The 21,869-nt window shown below is 39.9% G+C and overlaps 1 protein-coding gene across 1 annotated transcript in view; it reads left to right on the plus strand.

Annotated features, from left to right (window-relative positions):
- KCNK13 (potassium two pore domain channel subfamily K member 13) overlaps nucleotides 1-21,869 on the plus strand; it is a 30,210-nt gene extending 8,341 nt beyond the window's left edge. Inside the window, exon 2 of the mRNA XM_039346927.1 lies at nucleotides 19,036-21,869. Within this exon, the coding sequence (XP_039202861.1) occupies nucleotides 19,036-19,904 (869 nt within the window). The 3' untranslated portion in view covers nucleotides 19,905-21,869. The remainder of the gene's footprint in view (nucleotides 1-19,035) is intronic.

The following is a 21,869-nucleotide window of genomic DNA, read 5'->3' on the forward strand; positions in this document are numbered from 1 at the left end:
GCTGTGTGTCTATTGTTTCTGAATTAGTTTTAGTGATTCCTACCATCATATTTTTGGAGAGGGTGTGTGTAAAAAGAAATTATTTGCCTTATGAATTTTAGTGATGCAGCATGCAGATTGGGACACACCTAAAAAGGGTTTGGGAAACATGCTTTATGGACTTTAGGCTATCCATCGCTTCTTTATGCATTGTAAAGTATAATATTGCTAGTTGTTTGTCTTGTTTTGTGTGACTCTTTATGATGTCATCCAAGTTGTTTTCATGTTTTGTGTTTGTATGTATGGAGAAAACTAAGATTTTTCAAAATGGTTTTTGTGTTTACTGTATCTAGATAAAGGGCAGCTGTCATGAGAAGAAAGAATGGGAAAAGGGATAGATCGGCAACATTATTGAAGGAACTTTATATGTCTATATCAAATAAAAGCAAACTGGAGGGTCTATTTTGAGTCCCGTCTCCACAAAATATTTACAGAGACTGTAAGGGCTCACTTGCAACACTACTTAAGCACAGCTCATTTCTAGCTGTAATTGAATGGATGGTGATAGCACTTTACTTCCCAAAGCAGATACAGTTGTTATGAAATGGTTACCCATTCTAGTCACCTAGTATTTGGAATCTTATTTGCTTTAGTAAAGTGCAAGTAATCTCCTATTTCATCGCAGCATATAGTCAGGGTAGCCTTTTTTTCTTTTTTCTTTTTTTGTTTCAAGTAATGTCTTATCCCCATATGCAGATCTCCAAGCTGAATTTGAAAAGTTCACTTATTAATTGTTCGGTGATTAAAGAATTTAGGCAAGCAGCAATCCTATCAAAAGTTTTAATGAAAACTCAGAGGAATTCTAGCAACAATGAAAGACCTTCATACAGGGAAGGGAGTGACTCAGCTTGGTTCTGAATGTTCTGATCCTGGAAGGGTTCGATTGTCAGGGAAAGCACATTTTCTGTGATATCCTCCTCCAGTTATTGAAAAGAAGCCCAATTATTGCATTGGTACTATTTACTGGTACAAGTCACAACTTGTACACATTAAATTACTGGATAATTACTATTAGTTTTTCACACTATTCACCGAAAATAGCTGAACACAGAATATCTGCAACTAGAGATCCTGTTTATTCAAGATCCGAATATAAGAAGCTATTTATTTGTTCAACCTGGCCTTCAAATGAGATGTGCTATTTGTCTTAATGTTAGGATCTTCTGAATCATATGTACTACAAAAGAACTTGATATAAATTTATATAAAGCATATTTACACAGTGTATGGTTCCTGAGCCATCTGTGTCCCCAAAAAGGTTTAAGTGATTTCCCCAGAGACATCGCAAAGATGATACAAAAATGGAGATGTTAATGTTGTTGAAGTAAAAAAATATATGACTGGACAATAATAATCTTAATTTGCTTTTAATGAGGTTTAACTGTAAATGAAGTGAAATTAGATTTGTTCTATCCTGGTATCGCTCAGTATATTTTGTTATTGAAGCTGTCACTCTTCTCAAAGACCAAGCCAAAATGAATTGCTAGTGAAATTCAATGTAACTGTATTTCTTTTACTAATTACTGTAAGTTTGAAATTTGTAGTCATTCCAGTCATTTTGATGCTTTGTTTCAGAATTTCTGGTACAAAAAAAAGAACTTAAAACTATGCAGGCATCATTTTATATAGTATCCGTATGAAGTTGCTGAGAGAGGTCATTGGAAAGTTTGATATATAATATTATTAAGGTATTTAATAAGGTCGTCCACAGCCTACTTTTGGTAAGATAGAACAATGTGGGATAGACAGTACCACCATTAGATAGATCTGAAGTTGGCTGACCTACTGCACTCACCTCAATGAAACTACAGATACATTGAGGAAAGCATACAATAGATTACCTCAAAATTCTGTCTTAGGCCAAGTATTCTTCAACATCTTCCTAAATGACCTGGGTGGAGGGATTGACAGGGTGTTAATCAAATTTGTAGGTAACACAAAGCTGAGGGGGAATTGCTAACACTTTGGAAGATAGTTTCAAGACTCAAAAGTGTTTTGACAGACTTAGCATTGGGCCTTATTGAACACGATGCAGTTCAAGGGTGATCAAAGTATGCACAAATACAGGATAGGTAATTGGCCCAATAGGAGTGCCTGTGAGAAGGATCTAGGTGTCCCGGTGGACCAGTATCAGTCAGCATATGCTGCAGCTGCCAAAAAAATCAGTGTAGACCTAGGCTACATCAACAGGGGTGGCATCAAGATAATGAAAAGTGATAGTACCCCTCTATACTGCACTAGTGAGGCCACATTTGGAATATTGCATCCAGTTCTGCTTTGTTGTTGTTAGTTGCGAAGTCGTGTCCAACCCATCACGACCCCATGGACAACGTTCCTCCAGGCCTTCCTGTCCTCTACCATCTTCTGGAGTCCATTTAAGCTCACGCCTACTGCTTCAGTGACTCCATCCAGCCACCTCATTCTCTATCGTCCCCTTTTTCTATTGCCCTCAATCTTTCCCAGCATTAGGCTCTTCAGTGAGTCCTTCCTTCTCATTAGGTGGCCAAAGTACTTGAGTTTCAACTTCAGGATCTGGCCTTCTAAAGAGCAGTCAAGGTTGATCTCCTCTAAGACTGACTAGTTTGATCGCCTTGCAGTCCAGGGGACTCGCAGGAATCTTCTCCAGCACCATAGTTCAAAGGCCTCAATTCTTTTGCGCTCAGCCTTTCTTATGGTCCAATTTTCACAGCCATACATTGCAACTGGGAAAACCATGGCCTTGACTATATGTACTTTTGTTGGCAGGGTGATGTCTCTGTTTTTTAGTATGCTGTCTAGATTTGCCATAGCTTTCCTCCCCAGGAGCAAGCGTCTTTTAATTTCTTGGCTGCAGTCCCCATCTGTGGTGATCTTGGAGCCCAGGAAGATAAAATCTGTCACTACCTCCATTTCTTCCCCATCTGTTTGCCAGGAATTGGATGCCATGATCTTGGTTTTATTAATGTTGAGTTTCAAGCCAACTTTTGCACTCTCTTTCTTCACCCACATCAATAGGCTCTTTAGTTCCTCTTCACTTTCTGCCATTAGAGTGGTGTCATCTGCATATCTTAGATTGTTGATATTTCTCCCAGCAATCTTAATTCCAACTTTTGATTCATCTAGCCCTGCCTTTCTCATGATGTGCTCTGTATATAAGTTAAATAGGCAGGGCAATAGAATGCAGCCTTGCTGGACTCCTTTCCCAATTTTGAACCAATCAGTGGTTCTGTGTCCATTTCTCATTGTTGCTTCTTGACCCGCATATAGGTTTCTCAAGAAACAAATAAGATGGTCTGGTACTCCCATCTCTTTAAGAACTTGCCACAATTTGTTGTGATCCACACAATCAAAGGCTTTAGCATAGTCAATGAAGCAGAAGTAGATGTTTTTCTGGAACTCCCTAGCTTTCTTCATGATCCAGCGTATGTTGGCAATTTGATCTCTAGTTCCTCTGCCTCTTCGAAATCCTGCCTGTACTTCTGGTAGTTCTCGATCCACATACTGCTGGAGTCTAGCTTGTAGGATTTTAAGTATAACTTTACTTGCATGTGAAATGAGTACAATGGTGTGATAGTTTGAACATTATTTGGCTTTGTCTTTCTTTGGAATTGGAATGTAAACTGACCTTTTCCAATCCTATGGCCACTGTTGAGTTTTCCAAATTTGCTGGCAAATTGAGTGTAGCACTTTTACTGCATCGTCTTTTAATCTCTTCTCCCTCTGTTAGGTCCCTGCCATTTTGGTCCTTTATCATGCCCATCTTTGCATGAAACGTTCCCTTCATAACCCCAATTTTCTTGAAGTGATCTCTGGTTCTCCCTATTCTATTGTTTTCTTCTATTTCTTTGCATTGTTCATTTAAGAAGGCATTCTTATCTCTTCTAGCTATTCTCTGGAATTCTGCATTCAATTGGGTGTATCTTTCTCTTTCTCCTTTGCCTTTCACTTCCCTTCTTTCCTCAGCTATTTGCAAAGCTTCCTCAGAGAGCCATTTTGCTTTCTTGCATTTATTTTTCTTTGGGATGGTTTTAGTTGCTACCTCTTGTACAATGTTGCGAACCTCCGTCCATAGTTCTTCAGGCACTCTGTCTATCAGATCTAATTCCTTCAATCTATGGTCACCTCTACTGTATATTCATCAGGGATATGATTTAGTTCATACCTGAGTGGCCTAGTGTTTTTCCCTACTTTCTTCAATTTAAGTCTAAATTTTGCAACGAGAAGCTCATGATCTGAGCCACACTCAGCTCCTGGTGTTGTTTTTACTGATTGTATAGAGCTTCTCCATCTTTGGCTGAAGAGCACATGGTCAATCTGATTTCTGTGTTGACCGTCTGGTGATATCCATGTGTAGAGCCGTCTCTTGGGTTGTTGGAAAAGAGTGTTTGCTATGACCATCGTATTCTCTTGACAAAATTCTATCAGCCTGTGCCCTGCTTCATTTTGTGCTCCAAGGCCAAACTTGCCTGTTATTCCGGTTATCTTTTGGCTTCCTACTTTAGCATTCCAATCCTCCATAATGATAAGGACATCATTTTTGGTGTTGATTCTATAATGTGCTGTAGGGCTTCATAGAACCAGTCAATTTCATCCTCTTCAGCACCAGTTGTTGGGGCATAGACTTGGACTACTGTGATATTGAATGGTTTGCCTTGGATTCGCACTGAGATCATTCTGTCATTTTGAGGGTTGTATCCCAGTATTGCTTTTCCTACTCTTTTATTGACTATGAAAGCTACTCCATTTCTTCTGAGGGATTCCTGCCCGCAGTAGTATACCTGATGGTCCTCTGAATTAAATTCACCCATTCCTATCCATTTTAGTTCACTGATTCCTAAGATGTCGATGTTCAGTCTTGTCATCTCTTGTTTGACCATGTCCAGTTTGCCTTGATTCATGGATCTTACATTCCAGGTTCCTATGGAGAAAAGATCTTTACAGCATCGGACTTTCCTTTCACTACCAAATGCATCCACAGCTGAGCGTCCTTTCGGCTTTGGCCCAGTCACTTCACTCTTTCTGGAGCTACTAGTACTAGCCCTCTGCTCTTCCCCAGTAGCATATTGGATACCGACCTGAGGGGCTCATCTTCCAGCATCATATCTTTTTGCCTTTTGGTACTGTCCATGGGGTTTTCATGGCAAAGATATTGGAGTGGGTTGCCATTTCCTTCTCCAGTGGATCACATTTTGTCAGAACTCTCTGCCATGACCTGTCTGTCTTGGGTGTCCTTGCATGGCATAGCTCATAGCTTCATTGAGTTACGCAAGCTCCTACGCCACGACAAGGCAGTAATCCATGAAGGAGCAGTTCTGCTTACCACAATACAAAAAAGGTGTTGAGGCCTTAGAAAGAGTGCAGAGAAGAGCAACAAAGAAGATAAAGGTCTGAAGTTTAAATTATATGAATGGCTAAGGGAACTAGTATGTTTAGTCTAACAAAGAGGAGGTTTAGGGGATACCTGATAGCAATCTTCCAATACCTGATGGGCTGTCATAAGTAAAAAGGCATCAATTTATTCTCTCTAACACTTGAGGGCAGAACAAGAAGCAATGGATGGAAGCTTGTAAGAGGGTGGGTGCTCCATTACCAGAGATTTTCAAGAAAAGATTGGCAACCATTTGTCCAGATGGTATAAAATTCTGCCTTGGGCAGTGGTTTGGACTAGAAGACCTCCAAAGTCTCTGCCAACCCTATGATCCTATTATCAATTTTGATGGTTATACCTAGATTCATATATTTCTCTCAGACCATTTGAAAGATGGGATGGAAGTGTTGACCCCGTTCTTGAAGCTCTAAGGATGTAGGTGAAACACATGAAGATTTAACATGTGAAGATGGAATGACTTGCTTTAAAGGCTAAGTTCAGGATAATATTGTATTAGCTTTAGTTCTTGATAGGATTGTTTCTCAAGATAAATTACTGCACAGCTTGGGATTTCTGTTGTCTTTAAAATTATGAAACATCTATGGAAGCTGTGGCCAGGAGGGTTTTTATTGAGCTTTAGTTTGTGTACTATTTTCTGGTTGTTTCTAGAACAGAAAATGGTGGCATCAGTCATTGATGCTTTTGTCACCTGCTGGTTGAACTAATGTAATGAATTTTATATTGCAATATACTTGAAGATCATCCGGAAACATCTAGAACAGAATAAAGCTGTGCCAAACCATTTAATATAGCCCAATTACACATCCCAAGAGTTATATTAGCTGCCACTTGATTTCTAAGATAATTTAAAGTGTTGATTATCCATCTCTATGTGAGTTGATGCCTTGTTATCTTCAAGACCACTTACTCAAAATGGATTCTTCCAATATAAGATGTGCCTGCTGAGAATCCACATTCTACATGTGATAAGACAGAAAGGAACTCTGATGCAAGGTTTTCTGCAGGAATTCTGTTCTGGTGGAACACAGTGCTTTATAAAAGGGAACTCTCATTTCTGACGTTTAAGACAGGTTATTAAACTGTTATTATATGAGTTTTGTTTTAAGTGCAGTATATTAAAATGTACTTTTCAAAGATATTGCTATATGAAGCTTAGAGTTGTACAATTGAAGTCACTTAAAAGCAGGCTACATAATAAATATATTCTAAATCAGGGGTGTCAAACTGCTGGCCTGCGGGCCAGATGCGTCATCCGGAAGCCACACCCACCCCATTGCCGGCAATGGCAAAACCATTCCAATACCTTGCATGGTGTCACGTGATGTCGCGAGTTTGACATGTCTGTTCTAAATTAATAAATACTGTATCATGTTTAACATTATCCCCTATAAAAATCATACTTAATGTTATACTCTAAATAAGGACAATTTCAAATATGCAACTAGTCTTCAGTCTGTACCTGAAAGTGAAGAGTTGCAAGTAATTATGTTTTCCTGAATTGTGGGCTGTAGTGGTGTATACCACCATTCCCAACTGTTGCCCATGCTGGTGGGAATCCTGGAAGTTGCTGTCCTGCTACATATGGAAAATGTAAAAATTGCTTGGTTCACAGATTGCTTTGATGTATTCAATCTTTTTAAGGCAAGGGTCCCCAACTTCCAGGCCTCAGAAGAGTACTGATCAGTGGATTGTTAGGAACTGGACCCCACAAGCAGCAGTGAGCGAGTGAAGCTTCATCTGTGGAAAAATTGTCTTCTACAAAACCGGTCCCTGATGCCAGAAAGTTTGAGGAGCGCTGTTTTAAGTGCATATCTGAGATACCTTAGGTACTTAGGTACTCTTCAAAAAATATATTCAATGGCTTTACATTTATGCTGAACCTAAGAGTTTAAAAAAAAGAATTGTGTACATCAGATACATGTACTATTTATCCCAACTATACTAAAATTGTTTTAAGGCTTACTATTTCTTTAAAATTTAATTTCAAATTACTACTGAGTTTTTTAATTATTTTGCCAGTTCTTGTGAATTCCTCTAAACTTTAGATTAAAAACTTGCTGTATTTTCCTGTCTTGAATAAAAATCTCTCCCTGGGTAATTAATAGCAAAAATACATCACCAAAATATACTGAACCATAGACACCTTTTAGAACACATTTAAACCAGACAGATTAAAACAAAAGGTGAAGTAGGCAGACTATAACTTTTAGTTAATCTTAAGACCTGAAATAATTATGGATGTTAGCAATCCTGTTAGAACTAATAAAAGTTTAATTGGCTGCTATGGTCAGCTTACTGAGTAGGTGCTAATCAAAAGACATGTAGATATGGCTAAGTCAAAGTTTCAATTCTTTTAGTTCCTTTTTTTTAATATAGGTAGGACTTATTCAATTGATCCATCCCTGGTGACAGCTTTTGGTCTGCCCGGGACCATTTACAACATTTCTGAGCCTGCTGAATGCTTCAGCAAGCTCAGGACACAACACTATCCTTGGTTCCCTTGTCATGGTCAGGTCTCACTTTGGGGCTATGAGCTTCTCTCAAGGCATATCCCTTCACAGGGAAGCAGGACCTTTTAGATCAATATGCCCCCCCCCCCAATGACTAATGGAACTGTATGATTTTCAAAAAGAATGGAGTTATAATTGAAGATCTGTGTATGCCTGCCAATCTCTAGTTGCCACCTGGAATAAGGTGGTGATAGGGGCTTTGGAAAAGATCACACCCATGCAGTCTCTCCTGACTCATGGATCTCATCATTTCCTGTGGTATACGGAGGAATTGAGAGGGATAACATAGAATAAGAGATGTGTAGAGTGCCTTGACAGAAGACAAAGAACAAACTCAACTGAACATGGGTAAGAGCTGCTATTAAACCTTATTTCATGGTGATTCAGGTGGCAAAGCCTAACTGCATCTCTGCACCAATTGCATTTGTAGATAATTGCATAATAACTCTCTATAAAGTGACCTTCCCTCTGGGTAAGAAGGATACAGACATCTACCTGCAAGACCACATTGAAGCATTTGATGTTTTTCTGGAAGACAAAATCAATTCATTCCCAGTTAGATGTCGGTGTGGCTACTGATCCAGTGGAGAGGCCTGGGTCAGGTGCTTGCCCAGTTAGCTGGGAATAGTGTGATTCTGTTGCTCATGAGGAAGTGAATAGGATCCTAGGGTGTGCGAATGCAACCACTTGTGCTTTACATTCCTGTTCTTCCTGGCTTGGGAAAGCCTCTCGGGAGATGATATGTGGGTGGGTTCTTGTGATTAATGCTTTTTTGCAGGAGACGCTGGTGCTCCAACCTTTTAAAGAGGCTCTGGACTATGCTGGATTCCACCTATTGGATAATTGTTGTCCTGTCTCCAATCTTTTCTTTTTGGAAAAGGTTGTTGGGAAGCTGGTTATGCTGTACCTCTAGCAGTTCCCAGATGAAACAAATTAACCCTTTTCAGTTGGGATTCAGGCCTGACTATAGGATGGAAGCAGCATTTTTGTGATCTCTGGCGGGAGTGGGATAAGAGTAATGGTCCATTCTCACTCTGCTTGATCTCCCAGAAGCACTCAGTATCATTAACTGTGCTATCCTTCTAGAGAAGCTTTGGGAATTGAAAATGGGAGACACTGTTTTCTTTTTCTGTAGCCATTTCCAGTTGATGTTGATCAGAAGTGAGAGGTCCATCGTCCCCCAAGATGGCTGCTGAATAATAGGAACTTTCTTTTTTCTGGTGATTTGTTGATTTTGCTGCCAAAGCTGGTTCTTTGGCAATGCAGCTTCTTGGATTTGAATGGGAACACATAAGAATGTGACAATTTTGGATGACTGTGGACCATAGAAGATTGCAGTTCCCTGTATTAGCAGTCGGAAAGTCACTGGTCACTCATCTTTCCTCTCAGCAGTTCATTTTCTTAAGCCTGCCTGGGTTTTAACTTCACTTTTTAAAGTTTCTTATCTCTGTTGACTATCTGGCTGAATGATGATTTATTATAACTCCCTGCTGGACTCTATCTGGGCTTTTTTTTCTTTTGGTTTGTCTCCTTTGATCCATTTTTTTATTTTAGATAAATTTCTTTTTCTATAAGAAAATCACAACATATTCCTGAGTGGTGAAATGCTTTTATTTGATTTACATTTTTATTGGTCATTCACTACTAGAATTTGGTATTTCATTAATTTGTAAAAGTTTGGAACTTTTTTTAATCTTTCTTTTAACTTTGGATTGAAATATACAGAAAATATCTTCCCCTTTTCTCTATTTTCTAAGGGATATTACTTCAACGTTTCTTGTTTCCCGTCTTTGAAAAATTCTCTTATCTACCAAGTAACAATGTATCTGATTACAGATGAGGAAAGGCTGACATCTAAAAAAAGATAGTTTGGTAACATGCAATCCCTAGTTGAAAGCTTTTTTAAAAAAAGTTTAATGAAATGATAATGGCTGCAGAAAATATTCAGATATGTGTAACTACAAATAAATCAGACTCAAAAGGAATGCAATCTGAAAGTAGCAGATTCACTGGGAAGAAATATAGATTTTACAGACTTAGAACTAACTGAGACGATTGCATATGCCTACCTGAAGTTCAAGCCTGCATTTTTTTACAATAGCAGAAAATTGACTCAGTGGATAAATGATAAATCAGTTTTCCTTAGAGCAGTGATGGTGAACCTTTTGGAGACCGAGTGCCCAAACTGCAACCCAAAACCCACTTATGCATCGTTGGGTGCCAGGTGGGTGTGGCCCATTGGGTGGGTGTGGCTGCGGTGGTAACAGCAGACTGGGTGGGACTAAAAAGTTCAATCAATCAATTCCAACTTTGCAAGATCTTTTTTTTCCCTGAGAAGTTGAAATTGATTGATTGATTGAATCTTTTTTTTTGTACATGGTGGCGGAGGCCTAAAGCGAAAAGGTTTTATAAAACCCAGCTGAAGGCCTAGGACTGGGACGACGGTGCGTGTGCCCACAGAGAGGGCTCTGAGTGCCACTTCTGGCACCCGTGCCATAGGTTTGCCACCACTGCCTTAGAGGATTGAAGAAGACTAGGGAATGGATTTATCACAGTTAACTGGAAAACAATTCCATCTGGACCTTTTTTGGGAAGATAGACTGACTTTGGACATTGGACCTATTGTATTTAATCAGACAACAATTGATAAGAGATGTTATTAAGAAACAAACATAGATATTTGATCCAGGACAAATCAGTGTTCACTCTTGGGATGTTTTGGGATAGATAAGAAGCTGTGGTAAATTTTGTACACGCTGATTAGAGTAACAATAACTGTTTGCTAATGAGGATTTTGAAATTTTAATCTTGACTTTTTATTATTATTGTTCTTCCCATTAACTATTTTGTTATTAATATACTATATAGATAACAGATTAATAACTTGCAAATAGAATTAGTAATTTAAATTTGGGGGTGCTGTTTTGCAAGGAGTAGGAAACTAATATTGTTGTAATATATTAATAAGTATTCAACTAGAGGGAATAATATGTCTATAGGTTTTTTTAATACACCTTTTTAATGTTTGTTTTGTGTTTTTTTCTTTGTTTCTTAAAAAAACTTCGGAGTTTTGTATTTTAACTTTTGTTGAATAAAATAAAAATAAATTTTTTTTAAAAAAATGAGAGGTCTAACCCATGCTTTTCAAGGTTTTGTGGAGTTTGGTATTTTCTCCACCTCTATATAATATATATACATGAAGCTGCATCTGTCACAAAGGGATGAGATATACTCAGTATGCTAATAATAAGCTGTATCTATCAGCTCTTAGGTGAGTTTTATAATGTTGTGACCACCCTCATGGTGACTGGAGGCTAAAAAGCCATGAACTGAAACTGAACCCTGGCAAGTCACATTGGCTCTGTAGTTGGGGCTCTTTGGTTTATGGAGAATTGCCATCTTTGGTGTTGGATGGAGTTGCAGTGTCCCGGATGCATAATCTGGAGGTTCTCCTGGACTGGTGACTCCTGTTTGAGGAGCAGGTAACAGTTGTGGCCAGGAAGGCCCTTGAACAATTGTGGATTGTGCATCAGTTATACCCTTTCCTGGACCAACACGCCCTGCTCACAGTCACTCATGGCCTAGTTATCTCTCCCCTTGACTATTGCAATATGTTCTACATGGGCCTGCCCTTTAAAACTATTCAGAAACTTCAGTTGGTTCAAAATGCAGCAGCCTGCATGGTTTTGTGTCTAGATTGCATACATGTCAGCTAACTTGTGGGAGCTGCATTGTTGCTGATTTGTTTCTGAGTGCATTTCAAGATGCTGGTTATCACCTTTAAAGTACTACATGGCTTGGGGCCAGGTTTTTGAAGGACTGCCTTTTCTCAGTCACAATTATCTGACCCACCAGATCAGGAAGGCATGGTTTATTACAGGTCCTCTTCATTAAGGAGATCCTCCAAGTGAGACCACAAAGAAGGGACTTTTCCATGGTGGTTCCCTCTCTATGGAACATCATCCCCATGGAAATAAGATTGGCCTCCACCTTTATACTCTTCAAAAGTCCCTGAATATGGACTTCCAGTTTGCGTTGAAGCGGACAGGACACAGGAATTTCTGCGCCTGATTTCGCCCTGCTACGGGCCCCAAAAAGGACCTAAAATCACCCTGAAGAGGCGAGGAGGAGGAGGAGTGCCTTGTTGATCATGGAGATATGGTGGTCCTTCCGTTCAATCCAAGGAAAGCCCTCCAAACTGGCAGGGGAAAGACCAGATACATTCCTGTGGCCGGCCATTAGCTGCTGACAACCAAAGAAGAAAAAAGCACCAATTAATACTCATAAACAGCATGTTTAGAACTGGGTGAGAATATTGAATCTTTCTTTACTATTTACAACTGAATTTCCTGGGAAAGGCTCCCAAGAAGCTAAAAACCTCCGAATGTAAACGGAAGCAGCGTTTTAATTTTATGGAGGACAGAAACATACAATACTGAAGTGGAAGTAACATAAAGCTACAGTTTTGATAAATTTGAGAACTGAGATAACTGTTAAGATTTTCTCTTTGAAAAAAAAACATTGAAGCAAAATATAAGAAATCAATCCTTTGTTTTAAGAGGGGAAAATGGACTTGGAATGACATCTAGTGGTGGATTTGTGTATAGCACTATAATTTGCTTCCTGGATGCTTGGCGATTCCTAGCTCAGGAGAACAGATGGCAATAAAGGAAAATATTTTGACATATTTATCACCCTGACCTTCTTGGATTATAAATACCTACTGAGCTTGGACTTTTAACTTCAAGAGCTAGTGAGAGAGAAAGAAAATTTTGACCTTAGACTACACCTGCCTGGAAGAGGCTTTTGAGCTGTTTTCAGAGAGGTTGAACATTTTGAACACTTCAAACATTGTGGATTACAACCTTGCCTGACTGACAATCTGTATACTTGAGATAAAGGATCATTATAAAATATTGCTTTCAGAACTAAACCTATACTTTGGAATTTATTGGATCATAAAGGATACATATAAAGACCAGAAAAGTAGATGAAACTTTGATCTATTAGTACTGAGACTGGTGATACTAAAGCAGGGGTCGGCAACCTAAAACAGTAAAAGAGCCACTTGGATCCGTTTCCCTCACAAAAAAAAACTGTGGGAGCTGCAAAATGTATGCATGCATGTGCGCATATGCGCACATGCGCACACACATAACAGGGCTTGATTCTGAATTGAGTGAATTGACCAAAAAGCAAGGTAAAATATGGTAAATGAATGACACTTCCCTCCCCAACAATCACAGAGTGGTACTTCATCCCCTCTTGACAATCGTGACTAAGACGCAAGGGGCGGCACAAATGATTTCGATGAAATCATTTTCACGGGTATTGCCAGCGCAGAACACAGATAAAGGCCTGCCCAGGGAAGACTTACTGCAGGATGAGGCCAAGCGGGGTTTCACTTTAGCAACAGTACAAGATGAAAGCTCCGCTGTGATTTGTGTTCCCTTGTAACTGTGGAGATAATGCCCCGCCTCTTCTCTCCCATGGAATCACCCAATCAACGGTCCCTGTGCAACCCCTCCCACAAAAGAGCCAGTTAACAGCTGAGTGCGAGGGATCTTCCCACCCGTAGAATGCTTAGGGGGCTTCATTAACGGTATTAAATGTTTTAAATTTAACTGACTTTTAGGGGAATTCTCAGCTTCTTAAGGAGCTGATCCTGGGCGGCAGTTACGTGTGGGTTAAATGGGCGCAACTGACTTGAAGCCCCAGGATCGGCTTGTAATGTTGCCAACGACGGAATCCCTCATTTGCTTAGTGGCTTCAGTGAGGGTTGAGGGGCAACATTATGCATACCACATGGGGGAAGTCTCGCTGATTTCACTGAGTCTGATTTCTTGGTGTGAATATTTAAAACTCCTCAATGCCTGTGATTTGAATTCTACCTCAACAGAGGCTTGAAAACTCGGCTCCTGCCATGGAAGCAGCACCTTTTGGGATGGGCTCTAAGCAATTGCATGCTTCAGGGAAGGAGTTTTCCTGGCAGGAGCCGAGTTTGCACGCCTCGTTGGCAAGTTGGGAAAACCGAAGGTCCAGAGGGTTCCCTCCTGATCCGGAGCTGCAGTGCCTGGTCCTGGGCTAACGGGGGAGGGGTGGGGGGTATCTGGGGACTAAAAAGTCCTCCAGGACAGGCTCGGGGCTGGCCCTCTTTCCCCGGCTGCAGGAGAAGGGGAGGCGCAGGTTCTCCACGCAGGCAGGCAGGCGAGAAAAACCCCGAAAGCAGGAGGGAATCCTCTGGACCTTCGCTTTTCCCGGCTTGCCAACAAGGCTTGCAAACTCGGCTCCTGCCAGGCAAGCTCCTTCCCCGAAGCATGCAATTACACAGAGCCCATCCCAAAAGGTACTGCTTCCCTGGCAGGAAGGACTTTTTAGTTCCCAGATACCCCCCCACCCCCTCCCCCGTCAGCCCAGGACCAGACACTGCACCTTCGTATCAGGAGGGAATCCTCTGGACCTTCGGTTTTCCCGGCTTGCCAACGAGGCTTGCAAACTCGGCTCCTGCCAGGGAAGCAGCACCTTTTGGGACAGGCTCTGAGCAATTGCATGCTTCGGGGAAGGAGCACGGAGGCCTGCAAGCAGGCAGGCAGACAGGCAAGCAGACACTGGGCAGCACGAACTAAGCGGCGATCAAAACCTTTTGCGTTCATTTGCAAAGAAGCAGTGAAAGCCAGTCCAGCTGGTCGTCGGGGTGTAGAACTGGGCTGCAGATGCCAGGCCTTGCTCACTGGCAACGCTGGAGCCTCCCACACCAACCAGTAGGTCTTCCATGCCACTCCGCTCAGATCGCCGGCTTCTTGCTAAAGGGCTGTCTTCCTCCGGAGCTGTCTTTCTCCCCCCCTCCCGTCTATGTCGAGCCCATGGCGAACAGCGTCCCACAAACCAAAGAAGTTTAACCAATCAATTCAAACTTCTTTCGTGAGAAGTTTGAATTGATTGGTTCAACTTTTTTAGTCCTGGTTTTTTTTTGGCACTGCACGTGGCTGGGAGCCACAGGAGATGGCTGAAAGAGCCGCATGTAGCTCCGGAGCCGTGAGTTGCCGACCCATGTACTAGAGGATCTCCAGGAATGATGCCTCAGGAAAAAAACACCTATTCTATACTACAACTGATTCACCAAACAATTGTTGAATGCAAAGAGGACATAAAAAGAAATCATGAGACTAAAAACAATTTAGACAATATAAACGAGCAAATCTCAAGATAAATCTACAATTATAAAGTTCCCAGATAATGACTACAAAATATGAACAAATAAACCAGAAATCAGAAGACAAAACAGGAAATGGATTTAGAGATGGAAGAGATAAAAGGAAATGCTATAACAATGAAAATGCAAAAGACCTTTTACCTCTTAGGTCTGCAAAATATATCTGATGGCAAGGAAGAAAATTTTTAAAAATGGAATATAGCGCTATTTGGGGAAATGTCATAACTTGGGAGACGGAATGAAAAGAGAAATGGAGGGAGAAAGGAACTGGGAGTGGTTTAAGGAATATAAATGGGCGGAATTCCCCCCAAAAAAATACCTTACCTAAATTGTCTTCCTCACGCCAAGCAATTTTTACAAAAATAGAGTCAGATTTAAAAAACAGAAGATTTTACCTTTTAGAGGGGGCATTATATGTTTAAATACTTGTTTGAATAAGATTAAAAGAACGGATGATCCTTAGATATAATTAGACTTTTATAATGAAAGTTATGATTTAGAACTAAGATAGCCTTTTTTCTCTCTTTTTGATATGGGAAATATGAAGATAAGAGGAGAATTGTATGAATAAAACTTTTAGCTACATAAATATAATTAATATTGAGAAAATCATAACTGATAAAGGTATTTCAAATACTGATGGGAAGTTAAACCTTAACAAGGGCACGAAAAACAGGATATTGATTAATGAATTGCCATTATTGATTTATGAACTGATATTACTGTTATTTGTATGATATTAGTAAAATATGTTGAAGATGTTTATATTTAACTCTGTATACATTAACAACACCAAAAATTGTAACTGTGTAATGAGGGGGAAATGGAAAAAAATATGGATAAGAAAGGAGGATCAGGGAAAAAAATACTGGATTGTGTAGTATTGAACAGATTTATATTGAAGAAGTCGGTGTTAAATATTATCGTCAGGAAAGTGGAGGTGTATTGAATTTTGAATTAGAGGTTTTATTCCTACAAGCTGCCTAGAGTCACAGTGAAGGAGTTGGATGACATATACATTTTTTAAATAAATACTAAGCTCAAGGTACTATTTTGTACCTTCTAAAAGCAAAATGCTTTAGACCTTCTTATCATGAGAACATTTTATTTATATAGATTTCCATAGTATCTAAGACCTTTTATTTATTTTTTAAATTTATATGCAGACTATCTCACTGTTGATCAAGAATTGGTAGATTCATTATCATAATTTTTCCTTTTTTGTATATAATTTTTAGTAAAGTTTTTATCTAGATAAAAGTTAAACATGAAAGCATAAAAAGAAAAGTTAAAAAGAAAATAAATAAAAGGTACAAAAAGCAATACAATTAGAGAAAGAGGGAGAAAAAGTAGAAATAGCTTTCAGTCTTTTTTGAAGTATACAAACTATATCTCCACCCTCATTAAGATTAGATTACAGAGATTCCTTCTGTCCTATATTTAAACTTTTTAAATTAGAATATACAAAAATCACCATTTCATATTTTTTCATTTTAGCAAAAAGTCCATAAAAGGTTTCCATAGAATCACCACTCTCAGGACTCATAGCAGAGACTGTAATACCTCCGCTAGAAACTATATGAGAGGTCCATCTATAATTTCTACCTCCACTAGAAACTGTAGTATAGGACAAGGCTTTTCAACCAGTGGTACGAGTACCACCTGTGGTACATTGGCACCTGGCAGGTGGTACGCGACCATCCTAGAAAAGTGGTAGCGGGGGAGGGGAATGAGCTGAACCGGTGGCAGCACCACACAAGCCTGAGCAAGAGATGGCTGGAGCTGCATGGCTGTCAGGGCTCAGTGGAAGCACCAGGATCAATGTCAGGCTCCAGCTGGAGCTCGGCACTGATCCTAGCGCTTCTGCTGAGCCCAGAAGAAGTATCAAACAGCTGGAATGTTGCAGCATCTCCAGGGTCTTGTGATTTACATTCAGATGCTTGGCAACTGATTCATATTTATGACAGTCACAGTGTCCCAGGGTCATGTGAAGTGACCAAAACCTGCTGCAATCACCCAGCAGACGGGAAATAAAAACCAAACACCCCCCACCCTACCCCCGCTGCCAATCCTCAACAGAAATGCTCACAACAATGGAAACCTCGGACAGGAGGAAGAGCGCCGCCAGGCAGGCAGGCAGGTGTCTTGCTCAGCTGTGGCTTGGGGGGGCACTTTTTTCAGTGCCACTGTAACGTCGAACAGTCACTAAGCGAACTGTTGTAAGTCGAGGACTACCTGTACTTTATCACTTTTTTCCTTTTTTGGGGGGGGGATCACCAAGTTTGCTAGGCAACTGGTGGTACTTGGATGTTGCCATATCCTAAAAGTGACACAATGGGTGAAAAGGTTGAAAAGCCCCTAGAATAGAGAGGCTGACTCTGTGGCTGTTTTTTTTTCAGTGCCACTATAACTTCGAACAGTCACTAAGCAAACTGTTGTAAGTTGAGGACTACCTATACTTCATCACTTTTTTTCCTTTTTTGTCATTATGTTTTTGACACCTTGCTAGGCGACTGGTAGTATTCGGATATTGCCATATCCTAAAAGTGGTACAATGGGTGAAAAGGTTGAAAAGCCCTGGTGTAGGAGACTAGGACTGACAACATTTTAGTCCATTCCCAACTATTGAAGTTATTTGAGTAACTTTGGGCCAACCCTCTCTCTTAACCCAGTCTATTATACAAAGTTATTATTGTGAGGTAAAATTAGAGGAGACAATGCTGTATATCAGTGGTGGCGAACCTGTGGCACGCCTGCCAGAGGCGGCACTCAGAGCCCTCTCTGAGGGCACGTGCGCCATGCCCCGGAGATGGCAACCGTCCTCTTCAACCAGCCACCTGCTAACTTGCCGAAGTCCCACGTGGCCGGATGCATCTCAGCACCCATGCGGTCGCTGGCCTCTGTGTGCAGGGGACGATGGTGTCAGGCAGCGGCCACCCTGGCCCCTGCCTTGCCTTGCCCTGCGACATGGCACTCCCGCCCTGCCTCCTCTTGCCTTGCCTCACCCCGCAGGACGAGCCTCCTGCCCACTGCCCCACCCGCCAGAGACTCTTGGATCTCCCCCAACCCTGCCCGGCCCTCACAGGCGTCTGTCCCCACAAGCAACATCTAGCTGGGCATGCCCACCCTGGCCACACCCACCCATCTGCCATGACCACTGTAGCCACACCCACCCAGCAGGCCATGTCCACCCAGCACCCAGCAATACATAAGTGGGTTTTGGGTTGAAGTTTAGGCACTCGGTCTCTAAAAGTTTCACCATCACTGCTGTATATCATATCTTGAACTCATGGTGGAAAAAATGGGATTAAAAATCAAATAAGCAATGAAATTAAAGGAGGTATATAGTCCTTTAAAACATATGCTCTAATTTATAATGTATATGTTAATCTTTAAGGCAGTCTAGTGCTCTCTCAGGATTTTACTATGACTTGCCCTTTGAAAAGACAAAAAAATGTGGTCCAAAGAATAATTTATTGGCATTCCTCTAATCTATTTGTGTTCACTTAGACTGGCAGCTATAAATCTCACTTCCTGGCTGTGGAACTGGTGTTAAATGTCATAGATGTTTCCTACAAATCTCTTTCTGATTTTCCTCTCCCCAGTCTTCATTTCTGAATGCCATTACCTTTGGACACCCAATCTGGCTGGATCGTACTTCAATCTTATTTGAGCCATGACAGTACCATCACTCTCTCAAGCTAGCACACATTGGTATATTAATAGTGATCAGAAGCTTATGAGGAATAATGCTTATGAAGCACTATTTTTACATAAATGCATATTATAACTATTCTAATATTACCACCAATAGACAACTTTAATAATGCACTGACTTCTTATGTGCAACATCTTATTGCTCAGAAATCTTATTTACATAACATTTTTCTATTTTTATCTTCCAGGATTTGGCAGAACCACACCAATTACAAGACCAGGCAAACTTTTTCTGATATTTTATGGCCTTATTGGCTGTGCAGCAACCATCTTATTCTTCAACTTATTCCTGGAGCGTCTGATCACAGTCATAGGATATGTTATGGAGATTTACCATAAAAGGAAGCTAAAGCAAAAACTTCCTGGAGTTGTCCAGCAGGCTGAGATTGATGAAGTAGGCCTCTTAGATGGATGGAAACCCTCTGTGTATTATGTCATGCTTATCTTGTGTTTGGTATCAGTCATTGTTTCCTGTAGTGCCTCTGCTATGTTCTCAGCAACAGAAGGATGGAGTTACTCTGATTCCCTTTATTATTGCTTTGTGTCCTTCAGTACTATTGGTTTTGGTGATATGGTGAGTGGTTGGAATCCATACTACAAAAATCAACATTTTTACCGGTTTGGCAATGGTGTTGTTATATTCATGGGGATATGTTTTATCTATTCCTTATTTAATGTGATCTCCATTATTATAAAACAATTCTTAAACTGGATATTAAAGAAAATGGGCAGTACACGTCGTAAGTGCCGAAGACTCTTGAGGCCACAGAAAAATGTTGTGAGGCCAGAGACTGTGTGGACCCAGCGCAATTTATCACTTGAGTCAGATGGTGTCCTTGACAGTGAGACAGAAGGATCCAGAATATCTGGTGAAATGTTCTCCATGAAAGAACTCTTAGCCTCTAACAAAGTATCACTTGGTGTCATACAAAAACAATTGCCTGAAATTCCTTCTCGCAGACCAACAACCTCATCTAGGCAAAATGGATTTGCAGGTGGTGTAGGTGCTTTGGGAATTATGAGCAATAGGTTGGCAGAGACAAGTACTGATAGGTAAACATTAATGACTGGAATATGTCAGTAAGTATGGGAAGATAAAGATCAAATCACAAAGACAGTTAACTGAAGAAGGTTAGTTGCTGGCAGTTTTGTTGCTGGCAGTTAATATGGTGTTGCATTTTGCACATAATGGTCTGTTCTTGCTCAATAACCCCTGCTGAAGACAATTCAGTGGTATCATTTTATGTAGCCACACTTAAAAGCTTCAGCGATATGTGTCAAAAGCACAAGAAAGTAAACAAAACACCCAACAGACTAAATTTGCTTCATTAATAATTTAGTTTTAAAAGCTGCTGTGTTATCATAGCTTATCGGCTTCAGCACAGAGTACAAGTGTTGGTGTGAAAAAGACATCTCTTTGAGCCCATCTGGGACCTTCTCCATCCCATATCACTGAAATAGCTACTTCCATTGACTGCTTACCCTGTTTGTCATCCTTCTTTTGATTAACTGCTTATCTATCCTCATTGCTCTAGTTCTAGGATGGCAGTCAAGGAGGTTGTGCAGCAGGCTAGAAGTCCCTATATCAAATGTGTTTTTACATTAGATGGCATGTACAAACCACGATTTTCTCTGTATAGGTCAAAAGACTACTCATGGGATCAACTGGCAGTGTGAAATTAATTTCCCTTTCAGCAAAAAAAAATAATTGTTCAAAAGGCTAAGCTATTATTCTTTTCATTTAGAGTATGTCACAGGAAAACAGTTTATATACATACAAACACACACACACACATACACACCACAAAAGAATAGTTGTGTTAGGAGGTGCAGTCAAGAATCAGACAAATCATAGAATAAATTCTAATGAATGCTCAGAAACAAACATTTGCTTTTGAGTGTATATGTGAAAAGTTCTTCACTGCTTATTCAGAGATTTGTTACAGGAAATCTTCATCTGCCAGGATTATTTGTCATTTCTGCACACATCAGAATTCTGCACTGTGTAATGTGTTTGCAAGATTTAATCATTAGATTGATATGGAATGGCATGTTAGTGCATAAAAACTTTGTTTTGCCCATATGATCAGGATCAGGTATTTCTAATGGCAAAATTCTTCTACTAGAAATAGTGAAATAAAGTTAGATTAAACCCATTAGAACCATAAAACATCTTAGCTTTCAAAATGTATCTTCTAATCTCCATTTTCAAAGCCTGATCTAATTTTTTTATTATCACTGATGGATTGAACTCTTTGGAAATGTTGCTACCCAACAGCAACTTTCTACAATTAGGCACTTATGATTAGGCACTTTGTTTTATGGATGTTTTGGTTTAAAGAAATTTTATGACATTTTTGTATTATGTCATAACTATGATAATGTTTATGTCATAAAATATTTATAAACGTTGCTAAATTTCAATTCCATGGGAATCATGGACCCCATATTTTTGATGCATTCTCCAATTTGAGATAACTTAAATGAATTTGAAAAGTAAATTATAAAGGGCAAGTAAATTCAGTGCTGAATTAATTTGGGGAACAACATGTCAAAAGCTTATCATGTAAGTATCCATGGACATGAAATGCTGGGCAAGTACCATTTTAACATATGAGTATCTATATTCTCCAGCCTTTTTCATACAGTAGTTCTTGATGATGATAATGATAGAGCTTTGATTAGGAAAGATGAACCTTCCTCATTCTGCTAAATAAAATCACCCAAGTGCTCAATGTGACATGTGAGAACTGTTTTAATGATGAATTAAACAAGGAAACTAGAAATCAAATGGATCAATAATGATTGGAGAACAGCATTTTACATTAAATATTGAAATAAATAAATTAAATAGAAGGGAAAGAGGTTGTAAAAATAAGAGTCACATTTTAACTTTATTTATTCCTGTTCAAAGTTGTTAAAATTGATAATGTTTATATGGCATAACTTAGGCATAGATAGATATGTTAAAATCCAATATACAAAGAATTAATAAAAGTCTTTGCTGTCATTTGCACTGAAC

Source organism: Crotalus tigris, unplaced genomic scaffold (assembly GCF_016545835.1).
Source record: "Crotalus tigris isolate CLP2741 ecotype Arizona unplaced genomic scaffold, ASM1654583v1 scf7180000018040.1558517, whole genome shotgun sequence".
Classification (NCBI taxonomy): domain Eukaryota; kingdom Metazoa; phylum Chordata; class Lepidosauria; order Squamata; family Viperidae; genus Crotalus; species Crotalus tigris.